A 22310-nucleotide genomic window follows, 5' to 3' on the forward strand; every position below is an offset into this window, starting at 1 on the left:
TGCCTGCATGAGCGCAGAAATCTCGACAGTGGCGGCCTCCTCCTGGCGCAGACCAGCAGCCGTGGCGTGAAAGTACTTCAGCCGTCTGGCTGTTGATTGGGGACCTGGCGTCCCAGGGATAAGCTGCGCCTGGAGAGGGAAGAACAATCTGGGGGAGGGGGTGTCTGGAGTAGAAGGAATGGAGGGTGGGAGGGCTGGGGGCACTGGTTGTGCCTTTCTAGATCGCCTGTCAGATTCTTTCTCCAGTGCCCTATGACGCCTTAGGCGTCTCTCTGAGAAGCCTTGGAAGTTTCTTAGAGGCTTCCTTAGCCTGTCTGCGCAGGTGGTGGTCTTAGATCTGGCCTTCAAAGAAGAGCCTCTAGTGGAATTGTCATCTGCCATTATAGAAGAAAGGACTCTAGCTCCAATTTAAGGCGGTTGGCTCGCCAGGTTTGACCTACAACAAAGGCGGGTGTCCTTTCAGCTGGCCCGCGCCCCCTTTTGGAATTTAGATATGTAAGTTCTACAATATTATTATTGTTATAATTATTAATATAAATATATATACATGCGTATAAGCACTGTATATGTAATCCAATCAGTGTTGGTAATGCGTTATTGCCAAGTACCAATAATATATATGAAAATATATATATACCTCAGAAAACATATATATGTATATGTATATAGTTATGTATCATTATCATCATTATCATCATTAATTATTATTATTATTATTATTATTATTATTATTATTATTATTATTATTATTATTATTATTATTATTATTATTATTATTATTATTATTATTATTTTTAATAATAATACTTTTGACAAGAAATAAACGGGACCTGTTCAGCGCTCCCAGGAGGAGTGACCCCAGATACGGTGTTAAATTCTCCAATTGTCCAAATGAACGCCTGAGGCTGAAGTGAGGCCTCTGGCAGCTGGAGCTCCCAGGCAACCACCGGGAGGGATAGGCTGCAATTCCTGCCCTGAGCTGCTGCGGAAAGCCAACAATTTGCCAATATCTAAGCATGCAGTAAGTTCTCACAGGCTGGGAGGCCTATGATTAGAAGACTAGTTTCTTCGCAGTCGCAGAGGCCTGTTACAAAGCGCCCAGCGTGGCGGCGCCCAAAATGGCGGCCGCCCACGATCCTTTAAAAGCGGGCCGCTCAGGGCAAGACTAAGCCTCTCCGGCAAACCTGGAGGCCGAGAGAGGCAGCGGACAATTTTCGCCCCTTTTTGGGGCGATCGGCGGTCGCGGTGGGGGGATCACCAGCTGCGCTTATCAGCGCTTGATCGAGTGGAGCCGCTACAACAGCGGCGCGAAAAGCGGCAGGAAAGGGCCGAATTGGAAAGGGGAGGATTGGCGCCGGAGCGCGAAAGCCGCCCGCTCCCTATCCCCTGGGCGAAGAAACGCGCTCCCCTGCTATAGCCACCCCAATTGCGCAGAGGCTAAAGAGAACCGAAACGCAAGGCAAACCTGAAGTGAAAATTTTTTTCTTTTCTATAGCTATTAAAAAGGAACTTGAATCGCCAAAGAGTGGAGAAATGCACAGCCTAATCTCACGAAGGCTGGCGTAAACTGGGGATTGCAAGGCAGCCACGTGGTGAAGGGCGGAGCAATCCTCAGTAATTAAGCTCAGCCTACAACGACGCAGACTGAAGCACCTCCCACTCTCTGGATGATCCGAACGGCTCCCAGGAGAATAATTGGTTCCCATATATCTAAGGAAATTGCATCGCACTGCAGTTTTCAAAGCTTTGACACAGACTGAGCTGTCCACAAGCAAACATTTAATACCTGAATAATTCCAAAGAGATTAAAGGCCTAGTATAGAGCAAGGTAGATTGAATACGGCTGCCATCCTCCAGAGAGATTGAACTATGAGTCTGTGTTCAAGCATTCCAGAAAGTTGGCTAATTAGCAAACTCCTGAAGTTATTTCATATTAGAATAAAGTAGTCCTTGACTTATAGCCATTCATTTAGTGACTGTTTGAAGTTACAACAGTACTGAAAAAAAGCAACTTACATCCATTTCTTACACTTACAACTGTAGCAGCATCCCCTCAGGCATGCGATCAAAATTTAGGTGCTTGGCAAACAGCATATATTGACAATGGTTGAACGTCCCGGGGTCATGTGATACCATTTGCAATCTTCCTAGCTAGCTTCCGACAAGCAAAATCAATGGGAAAAGCTGGAGTCCCTTTAACAACTCCAGTGTTTCATTTTGCAGTCGCAAAATCAGGTGTGACACATTTAAGAATGGCCTTGTTTAACAACAGAAAATCTGATCCCAATTGTGATTTTAAGTCTATAAAAAAAAGATTATTCTAGCTTTCTTCCAAATTAGCTACTAATATTTGGCTTTAATGAGGCAGTAACAACGAAGCAGTAAAATCTGAGCTTGAGATATTTTGGGATGTTTAGTAGTCTAGAAGGTAGGACCAAAAAATAGTTTTAAGCTTTCTAATACATCAAGATTTTGAGTAACTTGGTTCACACACTGTGCTGGAACTGAGCCCATTAATCATGGTCTAATCATGCTTTGCTAGTGTCACAATAATAGAACTTCTTATCGTCAGAAACCATGATTTATGAATTGCTATATCTGAACAACATACTAACTAAATAAAAACCAAATAATACAAGATTATTTCAACAGGACTTTAGTTGTTGTGATTGTGGGAGACAATAATTTCAGTTGCTTTAGGGTGCATGGAGTTCTATAATAGGGACAATATACAAACATTGCAAGTAAGTTTTAACTTAGTATAGATAAGTACATTACCATAGGGCAGGCCCTATCTTAACCAAGCATTATCCTGAGATACTAGAGAAAGAGATGAAATGATCGGAAGAATAATTCAGTTTCAATATAACAACAGATAGGAATGAGAAGGAGCAACCCTTAGTCTTCTGTACCTCTTCCCTATTTATTCCACTTTGCACAAACCTGAGTTGTTATCCATTAGGACCAAGTTATAGTAAAATGGCATTTAATATTCCTTTAAATGCAGCAATATAGAGAAAAGAGCATGGTCTGTCTGTGAACTTTAAAAACCCATATCTGGATGATCATTTGTGCACATGGGCTAATCGGAAAATGAAACTGGATCTTAATCTTTAGCATTAAACTCAATCAGGGAAAAATTTAATGCTAAAAAAGTTGGTTTTACCTTCAATGTTTCAAGTTACAGCAAAAACATCATCATTTCCTTGCAAGATAAGAATCACAGGGGGCTTTTTCATCTAGGCCTTCTAAACACAAACCTTGCTGATTTTCACCATGTCCAATTCTTTCTGCAGCCGGGCAAGCGTGGCATCATCATGTCCACCAGCACATTTGGTCACCGTGCACCACTTCTGGCTGTCAGGATCATAGCAACCCATGAGAAAGATGGACATCATCCCACCTAAGGCAGTGAGAAGAGACAAAAATGGCAATCTGGTGAAGGAGGGGAATAAATCTAATTTTATCTTCTAGAATCTCTTCTCATGACAACCCTCAGAGACTGCAATTAAAAACAACCTGAAAATGTTTGGTTTTTGAACATTGCATCACATGCAATGCTAGCTGTGATGGCCCAGAGTGTAACACAAACATAGCAAAATCCAAAACATAAATAAATGTCCTTTAATGCCTCCAACTTGGCCCCACTGTTCAATAATTCTCAGCTAGACATAAAAAGTCTTCAAAAATAGTCTTCAAAAGAAAGCAATACAGTCCAAACTTAATGAACAGATAGAGGTGAAATAAAAAACTAAAACAAACTACAATGAAGAAACTTCCACAACGGACCAGGATAAGTAATTACCAACTTAAAGGAGATAGCAAGGCACAGTCTGTTGGAAGGATGCCAACCAAGATTACTTCAGCCCAAAATAACACACGCTTTGCTTCTGGCAACGCTGTGTTTTAACCGTCTCTCTTATATACTATTGTCCCCAGCTGCAACCAATGAGGGGGATCATGGCCGCTTCCTCTCTCCTAAGCCAAGTTGTTGCCTTCTCCGTGCCTCCCTGCATGTCCTAGGATGAAGAGGGGATGGGTCTGGTTCTTCCTCTAACTGCTCAGCCAGCCTCTGCCCCTCCCCAGCCTCCTCCACCTCTGGAGCCACAGCTCCACTCCCTGTTGGCTGTTCCTCCTCTCCCTCAGAGTCAGTCTCCACCAGGGGCATGACACTAGCCTTGCAGTGGTGGGAAGTTTTATTGGCCTTGATTCAGTTCCTCACTTTGCTATTGTAAAATGTGGATGGTGTAGGTAAGAGGTGGATTGTATTGGGAAGTTTTCGTATCTTTTGAATTTTATTGAAGATATTTCCTGAGCAAAAAGGTTGAGAAAAGCTGCCTGAGGCTCTGAAAGGCCACAGGATGAAGTTAAAAGTAGGCATATAATGAGACAGATTCCTAATCAAATCAGTTCTTTATACGGTGAGGATCAGACTCTTACTATTTGTTATGAAGCATCCCATAGTTTAATAATCAATCATGCGCTCTGCGTGTAAAACTTCCCATGCTCCACTCCCAACCAACTTCAATAGGCTAGAGCAGTGTTTTTCAACCTTGGCAACTTTTAAGATGTGGGGACTTTAATTCCCCACTTGGCTGGCTGGAGATTTCTGGGAATTAAAGTCCCCTGTCTTAAAGTTGCCAAGGTTAAGAAACAGTGGGATAGAGATTCCAATCTGAAATTCTGGAGAACTATAGTTAGTGACTCAATTACTACACTGCCTCAGTATAAATCCCGCTCTTTACTGATTTGGATGCAAAACTTTTCAAGTTCAAACATCTTGGGAAGCATCTCAAAGCTTTCATCTATCATCTCAGAGAACTACAGCAGGTCAGCGTGAACTAGAAAGCATAAGAATTTGGATTCTCAGTCTGGATTTTTTAAAAAATACCCACCTTTGCTCCCCTGGCCATAGAAGGCACCCAAAACCACCAGGTCTGCTGTGTCTGCCATTGCTCCTTCATTCAGATAGTCCTTCTTCACTTTGAGCCAGTGGCGTTTTCCTGGTTCATAAATACTCTATCCAAAACAAAAGCAGAACGGAAATGATACAGATTCCAAGGAGGAAAGGATGGTCTTACTCTCTTTAGTGCAGATCCCATCTTTGGAGATAAAAGGCCGCAGGTGGCCTTTAATTGGTATGGACACTCCAAAACAGGGGTCCCCAAACCTGGCAACTTTAAGACTTGTGGACTTCAACTCCCAGAATTCTCCAGCCAGCATAGCTTGGAGACCTCTGCTCCAAAAGGTAAAGGGGAAGGCAGATCAGAGGGCAACTCTTGATTTCAACTAAATTACACTCAATATGGTTCTCATAGTCACAATTTTAACCATTTCCTTCTCCGTCACAACAAAAATTACAATTCAGCAGCAACTTTTACAGGAACTCTTGGGAGGGATTTTGAGAGTGGCATGCAATCCTGGCGTCTCATACCACACAATTGTTCTCTAACTCTAGACACAATCTAAGTTCCCACCCATTTTATATTCTTCCTAATCTAATATTTCTTAATATATTGAGATATATGCATCAGCAGCTAACTCTTTTTTTAAAAAAAAATCTGTGTCAATGTATTTTTTTTACCCAAGGATAGCTTTAAAATCATTCCTCAACATCTTTTACTACTTATTTCTCGAGGTCTGCTTATCTGCAATAAGGAATTGGTGACCTAACACTATTCATTTTACGGCCCTTTCTGGCTCCGAGTTCCGTAGAAACAGCATTACCAGATGCTGTGATAGAATCAAGGTAAACAATGCAAGTTCCTTCTCCAAATCCTTTTCTTTAATCATCTTGTAATTAAATGCTTTTTATATGTGGGGATTTGGAAGGAATGCTAAAGAGGTTAGTCAAGATGATCAGGGGGTTGTACATCTTTCCTAGAACAACAGGCTTGAAAATTGGGAATCCTGAGCCAGGGAAAAGAAGGCATGTATACAATCAATCATAGAGGACTATTCTTCTATAATTTAATAGAGATTATCTCCCCTCTCTCAAAACACTAATTAGATAGACTGGAAGATTTAGAACAGGGGTCCCCAAATCCCAGGCCAGTACCGGTCCATGGCCCACCAGGAACTGGCCTGCACAAGTGAGTGAGGCCCCATTCACACACATACAGGATCTAGGCAGCACATGAAACCACGCCCTCCCCCCACAACCCTGGAACAACCATTCTCCACAGAACTGAACCCTGGCACCCCAAAAATTGGGGGCCGCTGATGTAGAACAGAAGTTCACAAAGAACATTCAGTTTAGTCTCTGAAACTCATTACGGTAAGATGGATGGTTGCTGACTGAATGGCTTTAAAAGGAAACTGGATATTTCTGAAGTCAAAACGGCTTTCCAGTTATGGTTTTTTTTTTTAGTTTTTTTGGACTTTGTAGCCTGCTGGCATAAATGGGCGGGCAAAAACAGCAGCTTGCATACCTTGAGATCTTTCAGCACCAATCCCTCCAGCCCTTCCCGGATGACTCGGTTGATCATGTCAGCGAGGTCTGAAGCTTTCTGGAAAACAAGGAAAAAAGAGAAAGTTGCAAAAACAGGACTGAGATTAGGAACGCCACTGGATATTTAAACATTTCCGAAGGTCTTATCCAGAAGATTTAACTGGCCTATTGTCCACATTTATTTCAGATAATAAGCCAGCCAGCCAACTCACTTATTTCATTTTGCTTGAAAATTCCTGGCCTACTTAAGACATTCTACCTCTTATGACCTATGTTTGGCACACATACTTTTCATGAATTGTAAAGCTAGAAGGGTTAGCATCTCATTAACACCTATTTATCCTAATTCTGCTATCTATTCCATTTTTTAAGACTAGACCAGCAAATCAATTCAATACAAACACTAGAACCGTACCTGATTGAAACTGGTTATAACAGAATCTTGCAACCTTGATTGTTCTTTACCTCTCCTCCTTCTCAGACCTCAGTGAATCAAGGAAGAGCCAGTTTTAAGTCACTTCTGAAAACTATTTTGCTTCTTGGGACCGAAAGATTGTTCCATTTCTCTTTGCTTAGGTGATGGTTCTTGAATGTTTTTGTCAAGGTTGCTTTCTTACATTTGACACTATTATCTATTAATCCAGACGGACTGGAAGAAGAAAGGAGTTATATGGAGCATAGGGCCCCAGGATGGGGAATCTAAAAAGAACACTTCACAGCTGGTCCAGCCCCTGGTGGGGATGGATGCTGTTTTTATTGCTTGTTGTGTGTGTGTGTGACCTAGAATCATCGCATGAGATGGGCAGCCATATAACTTTTACAAATGAATGAATGAATGAATGAATGGCATCAGGATAGGGAAGAGGACACAAACTTTTTTTGAGACACAGAAAGTTAAGCACCCAATGGCTCACTCATGTATGGAAGATTCAGAGAACTTCCGCTGAACATTTTTAGGCTTCTCCAAGTCTCATTCTTGCCATCCAAAATGGTACCTACCGTGACATGCTTCATCTCTGAAAAGAGAATTCGATTGGGAATTTCCACCATGTTATCGTGGAGAAATTTGCGACGCTCACGCAGAGGCCTAAAGGAAACAGAAATGGGCAAATCACTAGAAGAAAAATGTGGCTGAGAAAAAAAAGTTCCTTTCAGGATTCTAACGTCAAACAGATCCTTTACTTTGGGGCCTACTTTGTTGAGCGCTGTTATACTTTGTGGAGAATCAGTTTAAACACAAGAGGATGCGTGTAACCCAGGAGAGATTTTCATGGAGCAGAGATCCACTCTTGGCAACTAAAAAGTGAAGGCCGCTTGCTCAGATTCAGGTTGACACAAGAAGCAATGCTAGCTACAGAGGGCCCCTTCTGGGCCCACCTTACTGGAGAGGAGGATTAACCCTCACTATGCACCCACCTGTCCATCAAACTGACTTCATTGAAGTAGATGCAGTCAAAGACAAAAAGGCAAACATTGGCATCCTGGAAAGCAGCTTTCTGCAAAGGGATAGCAAAAAAACAAACCAACCCATGAAACTGACTGCATGGTATCATTTTATGAACAGCAACAACCAAGAATATTTTGGAGAAGGACAAAGTCTAAGCCAGGGATAAATAACTTGTAACCCTCCCATGAAACCTCTTGCAGGTTATTTTTGTTTGCAATTTTATAAAAACAGTCAGTGAATTGGAGAGGGAAAACCGATTTTCTCCCTTTAAAATATATCCCCCCCCCCATGGCATGAAACTACAATGCTGAAATCTGGACTTTTTTCTAACTTTTAACCAAATAACTCCAATTCTAGTATTACAAGGGGGGGGAAAACCCCCCCACTCCGTCTACTTACTCTATACAATGTCTTCCAGTATGAATCTATATAGTTTCTGCTAATTTGGGATGAGAATTCTTTCTAGAGAACTATCTTGGAGAAAGCCGGCATCCATTCCCTCCCCATCAGCTAAAAAGGGCTGATACCTTTTCATTGTTGCATTCTTTCTATTAAATACAGGGTGCTCACTCCCTGCTTTATAAAAGAAGTCTGCTATAAATATACCAAAGGTTTTCAACCTGTGGTCCGTGGACCCCACCCCCTGGAGGGGGGACGGCGCAGTGTTGTCACAGGGGGTCCGCAAAGGTTGAAGGAATATTATGATTTAAATTTCGAGTTAAGTCCTGGTGATCCGTGGCCATGATCTGTGGCCACGAAAGGTATTTAAAGGGGGTCCATGGTGAAGGAAAGGTCGAGGACTACTGAATTACACCCTCTCTTGGGTGATGGAAGAGCCCTTCTTCCGAAGTACCTTATGTACTCCCAGCGTCCCAAAAGGCAGAGGCTTCCCTATCTTGGTGTCGATCAGAAGAACTTCAGCATCCAAGATCATACTGTGTCCTCCCGGAAAGGCCTTGGGAATGAAGTCCTTAAAATGAGCCACCTGAGGAAATGCAAGCAAGCAAATACCTTCTGTGAATTTTTCAGCTCATCTGCTGGCCCAAGAACTATCAAAGTGGCATTTAAAGCAGAAAGATTTGACTTGCCTAGTATTTCTCAACCTCAGAGCTTAAAATGTGTGGACTTCAACTCCCAGAAGGACTAGATCAAACTGGACAAACCCATTAGTCGAGCAGTGGTTGCATGCGGTATTGTAGGCAAATTCTGACCATAGCCCAGATGTTAGGCATCCAGAAATTATCCATAGTAATCAATCGCTCAGAGGCAACCATAATCTCCAATTGATTTATTAGGAACAGCTCTGGTACGTCTATGGAAATTTCCAAAACTGAAACTCATTCCCAGCTCCTCTCACAAAATCCTCCCTATCTCCTCCCACTTACTATATATACTTCATAAATCATGAGAACCGATTAACATATAACCTTGAACTGTTCAACTCCCTCACCCCCCCTTCATTGTTCACATTCTTGTGGCAACTGATCTCAGAGCTGACACCAGAGTTCAATCCTGACGGGGCTCAAGGTTGACTCAGCCATCTGAGGTCGATTGTTTGGGACAATATGCAACAATGCTTACATTGTAAATTGTCAATAGAGTGCTGTAAAGCACCAGGGGGTGGTATATAGATCTTCATGCTATTGCTATAAAAACGCTGCCTTTCCTTCCTCCCCCCCCTATACTTTTGCAATCCTTGTTTTTATTTAATTATATTTTATTTGTCAAAGTTTGATACTGCCCATCTCATTTATAGAGACGGTTTTTATTTTTGCTGCAAAAAGAAAAAGCCACCTGGGAGATGACTGTAGTCTAAAAAGCAAGGTGAAACAAATGCTTTAAAAAAAGGTTAGGCACATTTATGTTAAGGGGAAAAAAAAATTACCGCCCACAATTAAACATAAAAGTGCCAAGGAAACGGTGAGGTCAACATTTCATTTAGGATACTGTAAATCAAATATACACTTAGAACTATTAGAACTCCTTGTTTTCCCTGATCAAACTACAAAGCATGCCACCTCAAAACTACAGTTCCGGTACTGTTGGATTTCACCGTGGCTGAGATTAAGATTAATCCAGCCACATGGATTAGACCTGAGGTCCACACAAGAGCCAGGAACCCACACTTTCCCCCAGAGGCAGCCCATCTACTCCACTAACCTTGTGAGGGAGAACAGGTTTCAGACTGCGGCTGAAATAGCAGAAATGATCTCCCTTTTTGTGCACCTGGACACGCTCTCCATCATACTTAATTTCTGCATACATGCCATTGGGACACTTTTTCATGGCATACTCAATCGATTTGCAAGCTTCAGCCTTACGGAATAGGGAAGAGAGAGAAAAAAAATCCCGTTAGCTTATGAACAACCAGCTGCAAATTAGACACGACTCCATTCACAACAACCTTTCAAACTAAACACCTCTCAGATGCCCTGGACTATAGTTCCCTGGCCAGCCTGGTCATGGACTGGTGCATAAACAGGTTCTTGCTTGCATGGAAACCAGGCATATATTAATGTTTCGTAGCCGTGGCAAATGTAAGACACGTGGACTTCAGCTCCTAGCATCATGGCTGTGGACTTCAGCTCCTAGCATCATGGCTGGGGACTTTTGGGAGTTGAAGTCTATGTGTCTTAAACTTGTCAAGCTTGGAGGAGGACAGTGGTTTTTTTTTTTTTTTTTAATATACTTTATTGATTTTACAATTAAAATAGACCAACAACAAACACATAAATGCAAAGAGAAAAAGAAGACAAGAGAAAAAAAAAGAATAGAAAGAAAAAGATAGAAAACAGTTAAAAACATTTTCATCTTCAACAATTTGTGAGACCTCCTTTTTATCCTTATTTTATACCATATACACAATTAATCCTGTATATCACTACTACGATTCTATCATATCTTCTTTTGCCTTTTAGTGCGAAGCCTATTTTTGATCTATCCATTTGTACCAGCTGTTCCAGCTATCGTAATATATTGAAGTATCTTTATCTTTTAATGCCAAGGTTAATTTGTCCATTTCTGCACAACTTGAAATTTTTTGAATAATCATCTTCTCTGATGGAACCTGAGGCTGTTTCCAACATTGTGCAAAAGCCAATCTGGCCGCTGTCAAAATATGTATTATTATATATTTCACTTTTTTTGGTAATTCTTTATCAAAGATCCCTAACAGAAAGGACTCTGGTTTAAATTCGATCTGTTCTCTTGTCATTTCCAGAGGAGGACAGTGGTTTTGAGTGGTTGGAACCCTAGGCAGGAGGTTAGCAAGCCCATGTTCGAGACCCAAGAGCTCTTGTGGGGTGGGGTTGAGCTCATGTCCCTCACTCTAGCTCCTCCTGGGGACACGAAAGGGGCCCCCAACTGGGTGACCCCAGGGCAATGGTGACATCACCAGCTAAGCTTTTCAATCTTTACACAATTGCATGCATGAAAGTCCCTCTAGAGAACTTTGAATTGATGTCTGAGAGGAGAATCAGATGCCAGATGCCAGAAAGGGTAAAACAGTCCACATATGCAGACAAGGTCTTTTGGAGAATGCCAAGCTAAGGCTACAGATAACTTAGAGTAAGCAGTGCTAAGTAGACTGAATGGCAAAACCAATACAGATGCTCCACAAGATTTTTGCTTTCTAGGAAACACAATTTGAGGAGCATCCACACCTTCCTATTTTTAGAACAAGCAAGAAAATTAGTTTTAGTTTGACTATGGCCTAGAAATGTATCCTCAACAGCCACACATTTTTGAAAATGTATAGTTAAAGGACTATACAAAGGTATCAAGCAGGACAGACAAGCTGACAAAAACTAATGAAACTCTTGATTTTATCCTTTTTTTATATTGCAGATTTCATTGTATTTTATAGCTGCTTCCTAAATGCTGAGTGATGGACACAATTCAAGTAAGTAAAAGAATAAAGCAAACATTAAGATATTAAGCTTGGACAATTGAGACTTAGGTTAAGGAATCACCAACTGCATTGCATACTGGGCAACTTTGACCAATTCCTCTCTCTCTCAGCCCAACCTAATTCACAAGGCAGATGTTGGGATAAAATCAGAGGATCTCTTATAGCTCGCCTGCCCAACCCTCAATTCTCTCTGAAAAAAAAAAAAAGGAAGACTGTAAATAAATAAATGCTTAAATTAAATACATATTTTCTAACAATAAAACCTGAATGTAACAGTATGACACAGGCCGACAAAGAGGTTGTTCCAGAGCCTGCTGTGGCAGCTGAAAAAACCCACATCTCTATAGACCCCAGCTGTACCTTACCAGCATGGGCTGAACTGGGGTCATCAAGGCTGCCTGGACACTAAGAATTTTCTTCATGCCTGGCTGAGATTCTTGCTGGTTCTTCAGCACTCGCTCCACCACATCATGGAGGTTACGGGATGCTTTGAAAGCCTCATAAGCATTGGGGTCCAATGCATCAAGTCTGGGTAGGAAAAGAAAAGGATGGTTATTTTTTTTTTTTTTACAAAGGGATGAGTGTGGGTATAGCTGGAAAAGGATTGGGGAACCTCAAGGTCAAGTCCATCCCCACCCATGGCAGCTCATAAGGTGACCTTGTGCCAGTAATTTTCTATTCTAAAGGGATGCTATTATGGGGAGAAAAATAGGACTTGTTGTATCAGCCGCCTTGGCCTTCAGGAGGAAGGGCAGGATTGAATGTAAAGAACAGATATATCAAGAAATTTAAAGAAAATGGCTGCTTTTACATTCAACCAGTTTGGTGAAGACAAATTTCTCCAAGTTGCCTCTCTCTAAATATCTTGAATTTACTTTCCAGTTATTAGCAATGTTGACAAGGGCTGGTGGGAAGTTTAGTGCCAATTCATAAAACATTTCTAATGCCTGTTTTAAAGTTGCCATCAACAGGGGGGAGGGAGGAGAAATTTGAAGGAGCAGTGCCGCAGTTTAAAACCAAAAGTGCATTCCATTCTTATCTTGCAAAGATTGTAACTAAACTACCGGAATTTCTGCAGCGAAAATCCCTAATTGGAGAACATGATTGATGACTCTCAGCTATGAAGGTGTTTTGTTGGAGAATATGAATTATGATATACCCAGAGGGGTGGGGGGAAAGCAGGGTCATAGATGATAGTGAATTACGTGTCTCAGAATCGGCTTCATACATCGTCATGCCAACATGTTCGCTCCTAATACATCCTTTGAAGTTTTTGAAGCTTGGCTCGAGGCTCATGGTTTAATTTGGGCAACTGCTTTTAGTTCAACAGTATCTGGAGATGTTTTTAGGGTGGATGTTTAGTTGGAGGGACGATTTATGGTAGAGCAACAGAATCTTTATGAGAGGGACTCCTCGAGTGAGAGCCATCTGCACAAGGCAACTTCAAGGCACCCCATTTCAGTACCTTTGCCCTTTGAAGAAAAGTAATAATCACTCTCTTAATAACAAAAAGCTATGCATGGTCACCATGGAATCTGGGAAGTCGCTGGACCATACCTGAAAGGAACATCTTTCTTCCATGGTGACTGACAGAGTTCAAAGGGTCTTGGAACTAATTAGTAGACCTGCAGGTATCTAATTATCTAATCTCCTTATTAATACTGCTAACATGTTCTGCTTTTAGATTTCTGACATTCTCCTCATCCTGATCTCAGCTTACACGTGCTTCGCGCCAGCATTCATTTTCAAGTCGTGTTTAATCAGTCGAATGATGCACTTCAGGTCATTAGCGGTGCACCTGAAAATAAAAAGGGATACAAATGCAAAAAATGCCAACGTGAATACACAGCTAAAAAGCTGGGCCTCTATTTTTGTGTATCTTTTGTGTATATTTATGCTACCCTCGCCCCCACCCCCCAAAATAGGACTTCCACTTCAGGGAACAGGGGCAGAACCTGTTAGGCTTTGGAAGCCTTAAACAATCTCTGAGTAGGTCTATCTGCTCCAATCTGACCCTCCCACTTCAAAATTCATAAATATTTCCTTTTTCTACCTCGATGCAACTTCTTGCAGTAGGTTCTGCTGCTCCTCTTCTTTGGAAAGTTTGGATAGCTGCGTCAGGAACTCATCTACTTCCTGGATTGTCAAAAGGCTCTTGGCCGCAGGAAGGCAAGACTTGCTTTGCTCAAAGAAGATCCGCACCGTTTCCGAAACGTCACCCTGATTTAAGATACGAAAGGAAACAGCTACAGAGAGCGCTACTACGGGCAGAGGGGTGTTTGCGTTGTAGCTGTAATCAATTGCAATTATAAATGACAATAGTAAATTAATTGCAATCAGAAAATCCTCAGAAATCTTTGACATCAGCCCACCAAAGTGTAAACCAATAGGGAAGTTCAACCTGTGATCTGCAAAAGCAACGGATGCAATCCTAGGGCATCTCCGTAAACTGCCAGTAAATTGTACTTATATGTAATCCTTGACTTACTACCAGTCATTTAGTGACAGTTTGAAGTTATGAACTCCTCCCCCTCTCCCCCAAAGTGTTTGCCCAGTTTCAAAGTTCTGACACTTCTCTGAGACACGTGACTGCGATTTATGATGTTTTTGCCAAAAGCCATGTTTTCTTCTGGTTTCTGGCAATAACTGCTCCATAGGAAACATTGGGTTTGCTTAACAACTACAGTATTTGTTAGATCTTTATAGAAATGGCTTGTTTTTGAAGATGCCTCTGCAGACCTAGATGAGCTCACAGATACTGTAACATCATACGTTAGCTTCTGCAAAGACTTATGTATACTAACAAGGAACCTGCAAATATATAGTAACAATAAACCTTGGTTCACAGCTAAACTTAAGCAGCTACGTCGTTCCAAAGAGGAAGCCTAAAGAAAAGGTGACAGAATGCTATACAACCAGGCCAGAAACATATTAACAAGAGAGATCAGAACAGCAAAAAGAAGCTACTCTGAAAAGTTAAAGAATCAATTCTCAACAAATGAACCAGCAAACATGTGGAAAAATCTGAAAAACATCATTGGCTTCAGCAAACCTCCTTCCTAGGCAGAAGGAAATCAACAACTAGCAGATAACCTGAATGTGTTTTACTGCAGGTTTGAAAAGAAACTACAGCCACCTATCTCCACAACCCACATCTCAAACACACCAACAACAGCCAAGCCTCCTACAACTGGCCCCAATCCATTGGGCTCACAACCTCTGGTGATCACAGAAAAAGAAGTGCAAGATCTATTACACAGACAAAAGCCAGGAAAAGCACCAGGGCCAGACAAGATAACTCCTTCTTGCTTAAAAGTCTGTGCTGACCAATTGGCCCCCATTTTCACCTGAATCTTCAATAGATCACTATAGATGTGCTATGTTCCTTCCTGCTTCAAACGTTCTACCATCATCCCAGTGCCAAAGAAGCCCTCCATCAAGGAACTGAATGACTACAGTTGCTCTAACATCTGTAGTTATGAAAATCTTTGAAAGGCTTGTGCTGTCCCACCTGAAAAACATCACAGATCTGCTGTTAGATCCCATGCAGTTTGCATACCGAGCAAATAGATCGACAGATGATGCTGTTAACATGACTCTGCATTACATCCTACTACACCTTGAATCTCCAAATACCTATGCAAGGGTCCTCTTTGTACCATCATTCCAGACACTCTTCTAAGTAAATTAAGCCAACTAACGGTACCTGAACACACTTGTAGGTGGATCATAAGCTTCCTAACAGACAGGAAGCAGCAGGTGAAGCTAGGTGGAATCACATCCGATACCTGTACAATCAGCACAGGGCCCCCCCAAGGCTGTGTGCTATCTCTACTTCTCTTCTCCCTATATATCAGTGACTTCATCTCAAACGATCCATCTGTTAAAATACTGCAATTTGCTGATGACACAACAGTGATTGGTCTCATTCGAGACAATGATGAATCTGCTACTATTACTGTTAATCTTCTCATCACTCCTTATCACTCATCCCCTCCCATTTGTGACTGTATGATTGTAACCTTGTCGCTTGTATCCTTACAATTTATATTGACTGTTTCCTAGTATGATTTGATTGTTGATTGTACCCTATGACTATCAATAAATGTTGTACATTATGATTCTTGATTCTTAACGAATGTATCTTTTCTTTACGTATACTGAGAGTATTTACACCAAGACAAATTCCTTTTGTGTCCAATCACACTTGGCCAGTAAAGTATTCTATTCTATTCGATTGTTCATATTATTATGAAAAAGCAAAAAGTTGTGATTTGATGTTAATGCCTTATTTTACCGCAACAAAGAGAGTTGGAAGTCAATGTTTCTTTTTCTTTTTCTCTTATCCTCCCTCACTTCTCTTCCCCTTCTTCCTTCCCACTGTTTTCCTATTCCCTTTCCTATTTTGTATGTTATTTTATTTTATAACCCAATAAAAATGTTAAACTTGAAACAACTGCAGCATTGGTTTAACAATGATTGCAAGAAAGGTGGTAAACATGGATCTGGTCACGTGACCGTCTTTCTTGACTGTCAAGACTTACGACCATAATTGTGATGCTCAACCTCTTCGAGAAAGAGGCATGCTGGGTAGAGGGATACTGTCCACCAAAAACCTGACTCCTTTTTGCTCACCTGCTCAAGGTCTCGGACCATGTCTTCCTGGCTGCAGTTGAACATCCTACTGAAGAGCTTCACAATCTGCTTGTCGTTCAAGTTGTAAACACTTTTAATGACCCCAGGCAAGAGTAGCTTGATGGTTAGGTAGAGATCACCCCGAAAGCCATCTGGAAGAGGTACAGATGTTTTCAATAGGTCAGCAGAAACAAGGTTACTATTTTTCAGACCGGCAGCTGACTTAGCCTCCACCACCTCTGTTCTAGGCTGCATTAGATAAGAATAATGCTAACCATTAGGGATTATAGACCCCTCCCTACCCAAGTCACCGTCTGCTAGGTGCCCTTGTGCCTTTCTTAGCACTGTGCTATTTCAGTGGTTTTATCCATGAGATCCTGCCACTCTTGCCCTAATTATAATAAATTATACATACATACAATAAATTATAAAATTTTAGTAAATGTTATGTTTATCCCCGATTTGTTTCTGCCAAGACCCACCAGTGAAAACAAAGAGAAAGAAATTATACCTCCACCGGTCCCCTTCTGTAAGAAGTTCTGAATTATCTGAGTTTTTACATTGTAACTGGATTCCTCGGCCACCATCGCACACAGCTTTCTGAATTCCCGCAGCAAACAGTCTTTGTGTTTTGGATCACTCTTCTCGGTGGACAAGCTGGGCTTGTGGGAAGAGCCAGAGCTGGCTGTTTCTTCAGAAGTGCCCGACTTTGCTGAACAGACCAAGAGTTTGAGGGCAAACAGAAATGTCCTGATTTTATTCATCTACTATTTCCATATGTTTATTTTATACTTGTTGGTCAACTCAAGGCAGCAAACATACCTAATTGTCTTCCTCTCATTTTTCCCCACAATAATAACAACCTATGAGGTGGGTTAGGCTGAGAGAAACGGACTCACTCCAAATGACTCGGTTGAGTGTTCATACTTAACGGGAATTCAGTCTCCTGATTTCTAGGCCAACAGTTTAACTTCTGCACCCAATTAGCTCTCTTAATGCTTGTAAGAGGGCTTATATACATCCCCTATATGCCACACACCTGATAATTAGATGAATAAGAATAGAAGGTTTATCAAAACTCTGTCCACCAAATGTTGGAAATATAATCAGAAACTGAGCACATACTGTTACAAAGATTTTATAGTCCACATTTAGTAAAGATATTGGTCTGTAGTTTCTAATATTTGTCTGATCGGTATCTGATCAGATAGCCCATTTGAAGTTACAATGGCACTGAAAATAGTGACTTATGACCATTTTTCACACTTATGACCATTGTAGCATCCCCACGGTCACGTGATTTATACATTCAGATGCTTAACAACTGGTTCATATTTATGATGGTTGCAATAGTCTGGGGTCATGTGATCCAGAGGTGGTATTCAGCAGGTTCTGACCAGTTCTGGAGAACCGGTATTGGAAATTTTGAGTAGTTTGGAAAACCAGCAAATACCAACTCTGACTGGCCCCGCCCCCATCTATTCTCTGCCTCCTGAGTCCCAGATGATTGGCTGGGACTTCTTTTGTTGCCCTGCACAGGAGAACGGAGCTGGAAAGCAGGTTAGTGGGGTGGGGAGGGAATGGGGATTTTGTAGTATCCTTCCCCTGCCACACCCACTAAGTCACATGATGCCCACCAAGCCACGCCCACAGTAAAAAAATTTGAATCCCACCACTGATGTGATCCCCTTTTGTGACCTTCTGAGAAGCAAAGTCAATGGAAAGCCCGATTCACTTAATAACTCTGTTACTAATTTAACACCTTCAGTGATTCATTTAACAAAAAATGGCAAGAAAAGCCGTAAAAAGGGGTAAAACTCACTTTAATAAGTTTCTCACTTAGCAACATAAATCCTGGGCTCAATTGTGGTCATGTAGTTTTTTTTTTTAAAAAAAAACACTTCAGAGAGTAGAGATACTACATTTTGCCTTTTGATTACCATTCTAAACACAGAATTGTAACATCTTAATTTCCATTCTCCAATCTCACCCGGAACTTTGGGACAACAAAGACTTTTGCTTTTGTCAACTTCATAAAGTTTGCATGTCTGCAGGACACGCTGCATCTAGTTATCATGAGCAGGTACTTTCCGTTTTATCCTGCCCAGTAGAGTTTTCAACAAGAGCCAGTGGCTTTCTTAATACCAAACATGCCTCTAAATTTCAATTAGATATCATTTTTAGTTAGCATTAATTGAAATTTGAAACAATTGTGCTTCATCTATTTCAGAAATTAAAGACTGGTAATAGGTTGCTGAACTTAACATGAATAAAGCTTATTATTATTTTTTGCTTCCATTGCTATCTTAAGTCAAAATGAAATGTCAGCAAAATGCTGCAAGAAAGTAAGAGTTCTCACCAACCTGTAAAACCTGAAAATTTCCTTGGTGAAGGATTTGAAGAAACCAGAGGCATTTTCTTGGGTGATGATATTTGTCCACTAGGAGAAATCTTTGCCTGGATAACAGTTTTTTTCTTTGGAGTGTTTGCAGTTTTGGAAGAAAGGTCTGTGAACAGAGAGGGGATTATTCACTATTCTGTGTCCTGAACAATACAGATGTTTGAAAAGTCTTTAAGAGTTACCAACTTCTTTTTTCAAGGCTAAAGCAATTTTATCAGGCAGTTTTCAAACTTCTGATAATTCCCATTGTCTTTTTCCAAACCTGTCCTATTGTGTAATTGAACAGAATCAGTCATACAATTTGATTCTAACAGCCTCAAAATGCCAGAGGGGAAAAATCGCGATACCAATGTGACTCCATGAGTTTGACACCCCTGGTCTACATTACTACAAGATAAAGTTGAGACAAATTTGTTATTTAGCAGCAAGTGTCTATTGGCAAAAGTAATAGAAGATAAGTTCATATTTTTGGAATCAGACTTTGGAATTCTGTTGTGTTATATTGATTGAATGTAAATATATACCCAATTTAACAAAACATTTGCTAAGTGGATAAGAATTGTTATCACAATTGCACCCTCTTCCTAATTTAATCTGTTGAAATATTTATATACTATCCTTTGGCAAAACTGTTGTAGGACAGCGTGTATTTATTTTTTAAAAAAACTCCAAACGCATATCTTGCTCTTAATAACTTTTCAGTAATTTATCCTAACCTTAGTTATCATTTAACTATCTCATCTTATAATCTTGCTTTGAAAGAGAGATAATTAGGCTTGGTATAAACAATGTCCTACCAGGCAGAAATGTTGTGAGAGCAACACAATGTTCCAAACACTATCTATCTTCCATATACTACTCTTGTGTCTGTAACCTTTAACTGGGCAAAACAGTACATCCTAGAGCCATGATGGCGAACCTATGGCACATATGCCATAGGTGGCACGCAGAGCCATTTGTGCGGGGATGTGAGCCCTAGCCAAACTTACCTCACTGCGCATGTGCACCTCCCAGCTGATTTTCCGCCCTTTTGAGGCCTTTTTCAGCCTCCCAGAGGCTTGAGGGAAGCCACTGCAGCCTTTGCAGGCCGAAAAACAGTGACAAAACGGGCCTGTTTTTTGGCCTGCAAAGGCTGCAGAGGCTTCCCTTGAGCATCTGAGAGGCTGAAAAAGGCCTCAAAAGGGCAGAAAATCAGCTGGGAGGCGCTTGCATTTCTTTTTCAACCAAGGTACTTCAAATGGACTTACAAAATACATCCAAAATCTGGGACCTGTGAGTCCTGGGGAATTGAAATTTGTCAAATTTTATAAAACACTTAATGACATGAAATTTATTATAAAACTTTTTGTAATATAAAACAGTGGCCCCCAACCTTTTTTGTGCCATGGCCGGTACTGGCATCACAAAATGATCCGCGCCCGGTACCGGCATCAGCACGCATGGCAAGGTGAGCCGAGCGACCGGGCAGCCAGCCGTCCCCGCTTCTCCCCGCCACCTTCAACTCCTCCCTTGTACCTTTGTCGATGGGCTTCGGGACGGCTTCGGGACGGTCACTCGGCTCGCCTTGCCTTGGGTGCTGAAAGAATCCTCGCGCCTTAGTTTTGTTCGAAGCCCCCCTTCGATGAAACTAAGGCGCGAGGATTCCTTCAGGACCCAAACACCTTTCTAACCGGAAAAGCTCACGGAAGCACTTTCTCATCAAAACAAGATGGCGGAGCCCAGCAAACCGGCGGCCCGGTAGAAAATGTTCCATGGACGGTACCGCTCCGGGCCCGGTGGTTGGGGACCCCTGATATAAAATGTCATAAAACATTCTCTGTGGTGAACTGCTGATGATTGACTGTGGTATACAGTTCAACTGGGCTATTTTCAAGGAAGGCATCTCTGAAAATCCCTGAATTTTTAAGAACTTTTCTAGCACATTAAAACAGGGGTCTCCAACTTTGGCAACTTTACGACTTGTGGATTTCAACTCCTAGAATTCTGGAAGTTGAAGTCCACAAGTCGTAAAGTTGCCAAGGTTGGAGACCCTTCAATTAGAAGATCTGCCACTGTTGAATGCATTGAAGAATCTGATAAGGAAATATTTTTGAAACAATGATCCAATGGGTTGTAATTTACACAAATGTCACCAACACTCTAATGGCAGTAGCTTGTCAGTCTTTGACCTCAAAAATAAATGCATAATAAAGAGGCCACATCTAATTACAGTAGTATTTGCTTGGGAAACCAATAGAAAATTCCAGGCTTTTCCTAGACTGGAAAGTAAAAATAAACATCATGCATGAAAGCAATGAAAAGTCACTTCCATATTATTACTACCATTAAAAAAAGCAATATGGATTTCATTCAATCATCAGGAGGCAAGGTCAACTCAAGACAGATTTTTATAATTGCAACTACCGCTACAACCTCCGTGATGCACAGCTCACCTGAGATGTGTTGATTGATCATCTCCTTTTCAGCCTCCTGCAGTTCCTCCCAGCCCTCCAGGTCTGTGATATCTTCGATCTTCTTTGTCGTGGCCCGAGCCCTCTCCAGTTTCTCAAATATGCACTTGACATGATACCACTCCTTCATGTCCCCACCGGATTCAGTGAAGGGATTGGGCACCACTTTTCCAATCCGCACCATCCCTTTGAGAATCTTCTCTTTGCACTTTTTGCAGCCAGCAGTGCCTCGCTTAGCGTAGTCCACACAGTACCGCTGTTCTGCCATCTCGGAGGCAGCGGAGAAGGATGTCAGATGGCAAACATGCAAAGCTGCTGGAAGGGGAAAGCTGGAGAGGCCAGATTGGTGGTACCGGAGGCCAGTCAAAGGCAAGGCGCCCTTATTGAGGAATCTGAAAACACTGGTTGGACGGTGAGGTGTCTTCTTCGGCAACCAGGCCAATTTTTCACTTCTGCTAAGGTTCCTGGCTGCCTTCAGAAAAGCTTTGAGAGAAAGAAGCATGTAATTTCCTTTGCTGAATCTGATGCTGTGAAAAAGAAATGATTATGCTTTGCTGCAAAGTTAGCCAAATGTTTAGACCGGATTTGGTATTTTATCCATCTATCAATTCCTTCTCAAGAACCTGGGATAGTGAGGTGTTGTTTGAATTGTTATTAGGGGGAGATAATGGCTATTGCAACTCAACCACAAGACAGAAGATCTGCACTGGTCAGTTGCAAGAGCATTAAACAGCCCTCAACCCCCAAGACCATGTGTTTAGGGGGAAGGCACAGGTAAATAACCCCAACAGACCACCTTGAACTTTAGAGGACAAAAGTCCTTGGAGGTTAAGCATCCAGCTTAGAAGAGGAGAGCCAGGGGCTCATCCTCAACTTACAACAGTTCGTTTAGTGACTGTTCAAAGTTACAATGGCACTGAAACATTTGACTTATGACTGCTTTTCCCAATTACGCCCTTCGCAGCATCTCCCTGGTCATGTGATCAAAATTCAGATGCTTGGCAAATGGTTCATAT

General features: G+C 41.6%; 1 protein-coding gene across 4 annotated transcripts in view; it reads right to left on the bottom strand.

Moving 5' to 3' along the window:
• The window catches only part of LIG3 (DNA ligase 3), a 34924-nt gene that overhangs the window by 12078 nt on the left and 536 nt on the right, over positions 1-22310 (bottom strand). For 3 of the 4 annotated variants that reach the window (XM_026672459.2, XM_087958249.1, XM_087958243.1), the window contains exons 2-15: positions 21277-21777; positions 18807-18950; positions 16955-17155; positions 16444-16595; positions 13862-14028; positions 13529-13606; positions 12174-12336; positions 10059-10214; positions 8752-8883; positions 7868-7947; positions 7451-7538; positions 6432-6509; positions 4896-5019; positions 3261-3403 (exon numbers count right to left, since the gene is read on the bottom strand). In XM_026672459.2, the coding sequence (XP_026528244.2) occupies positions 3261-3403; positions 4896-5019; positions 6432-6509; positions 7451-7538; positions 7868-7947; positions 8752-8883; positions 10059-10214; positions 12174-12336; positions 13529-13606; positions 13862-14028; positions 16444-16595; positions 16955-17155; positions 18807-18950; positions 21277-21777 (2207 nt within the window). Of the gene's footprint in view, positions 1-3260; positions 3404-4895; positions 5020-6431; positions 6510-7450; positions 7539-7867; positions 7948-8751; positions 8884-10058; positions 10215-12173; positions 12337-13528; positions 13607-13861; positions 14029-16443; positions 16596-16954; positions 17156-18806; positions 18951-21276; positions 21822-22310 lie in introns of all 4 variants that reach the window. The other variant, XM_087958258.1, reaches the window with a different exon arrangement.

The sequence above is a fragment of the Notechis scutatus genome, chromosome 1 (assembly GCF_049901735.1).
Source record: "Notechis scutatus isolate UNSWTSFEM ecotype Mainland chromosome 1, rNotScu1.2, whole genome shotgun sequence".
NCBI lineage: Eukaryota > Metazoa > Chordata > Lepidosauria > Squamata > Elapidae > Notechis > Notechis scutatus.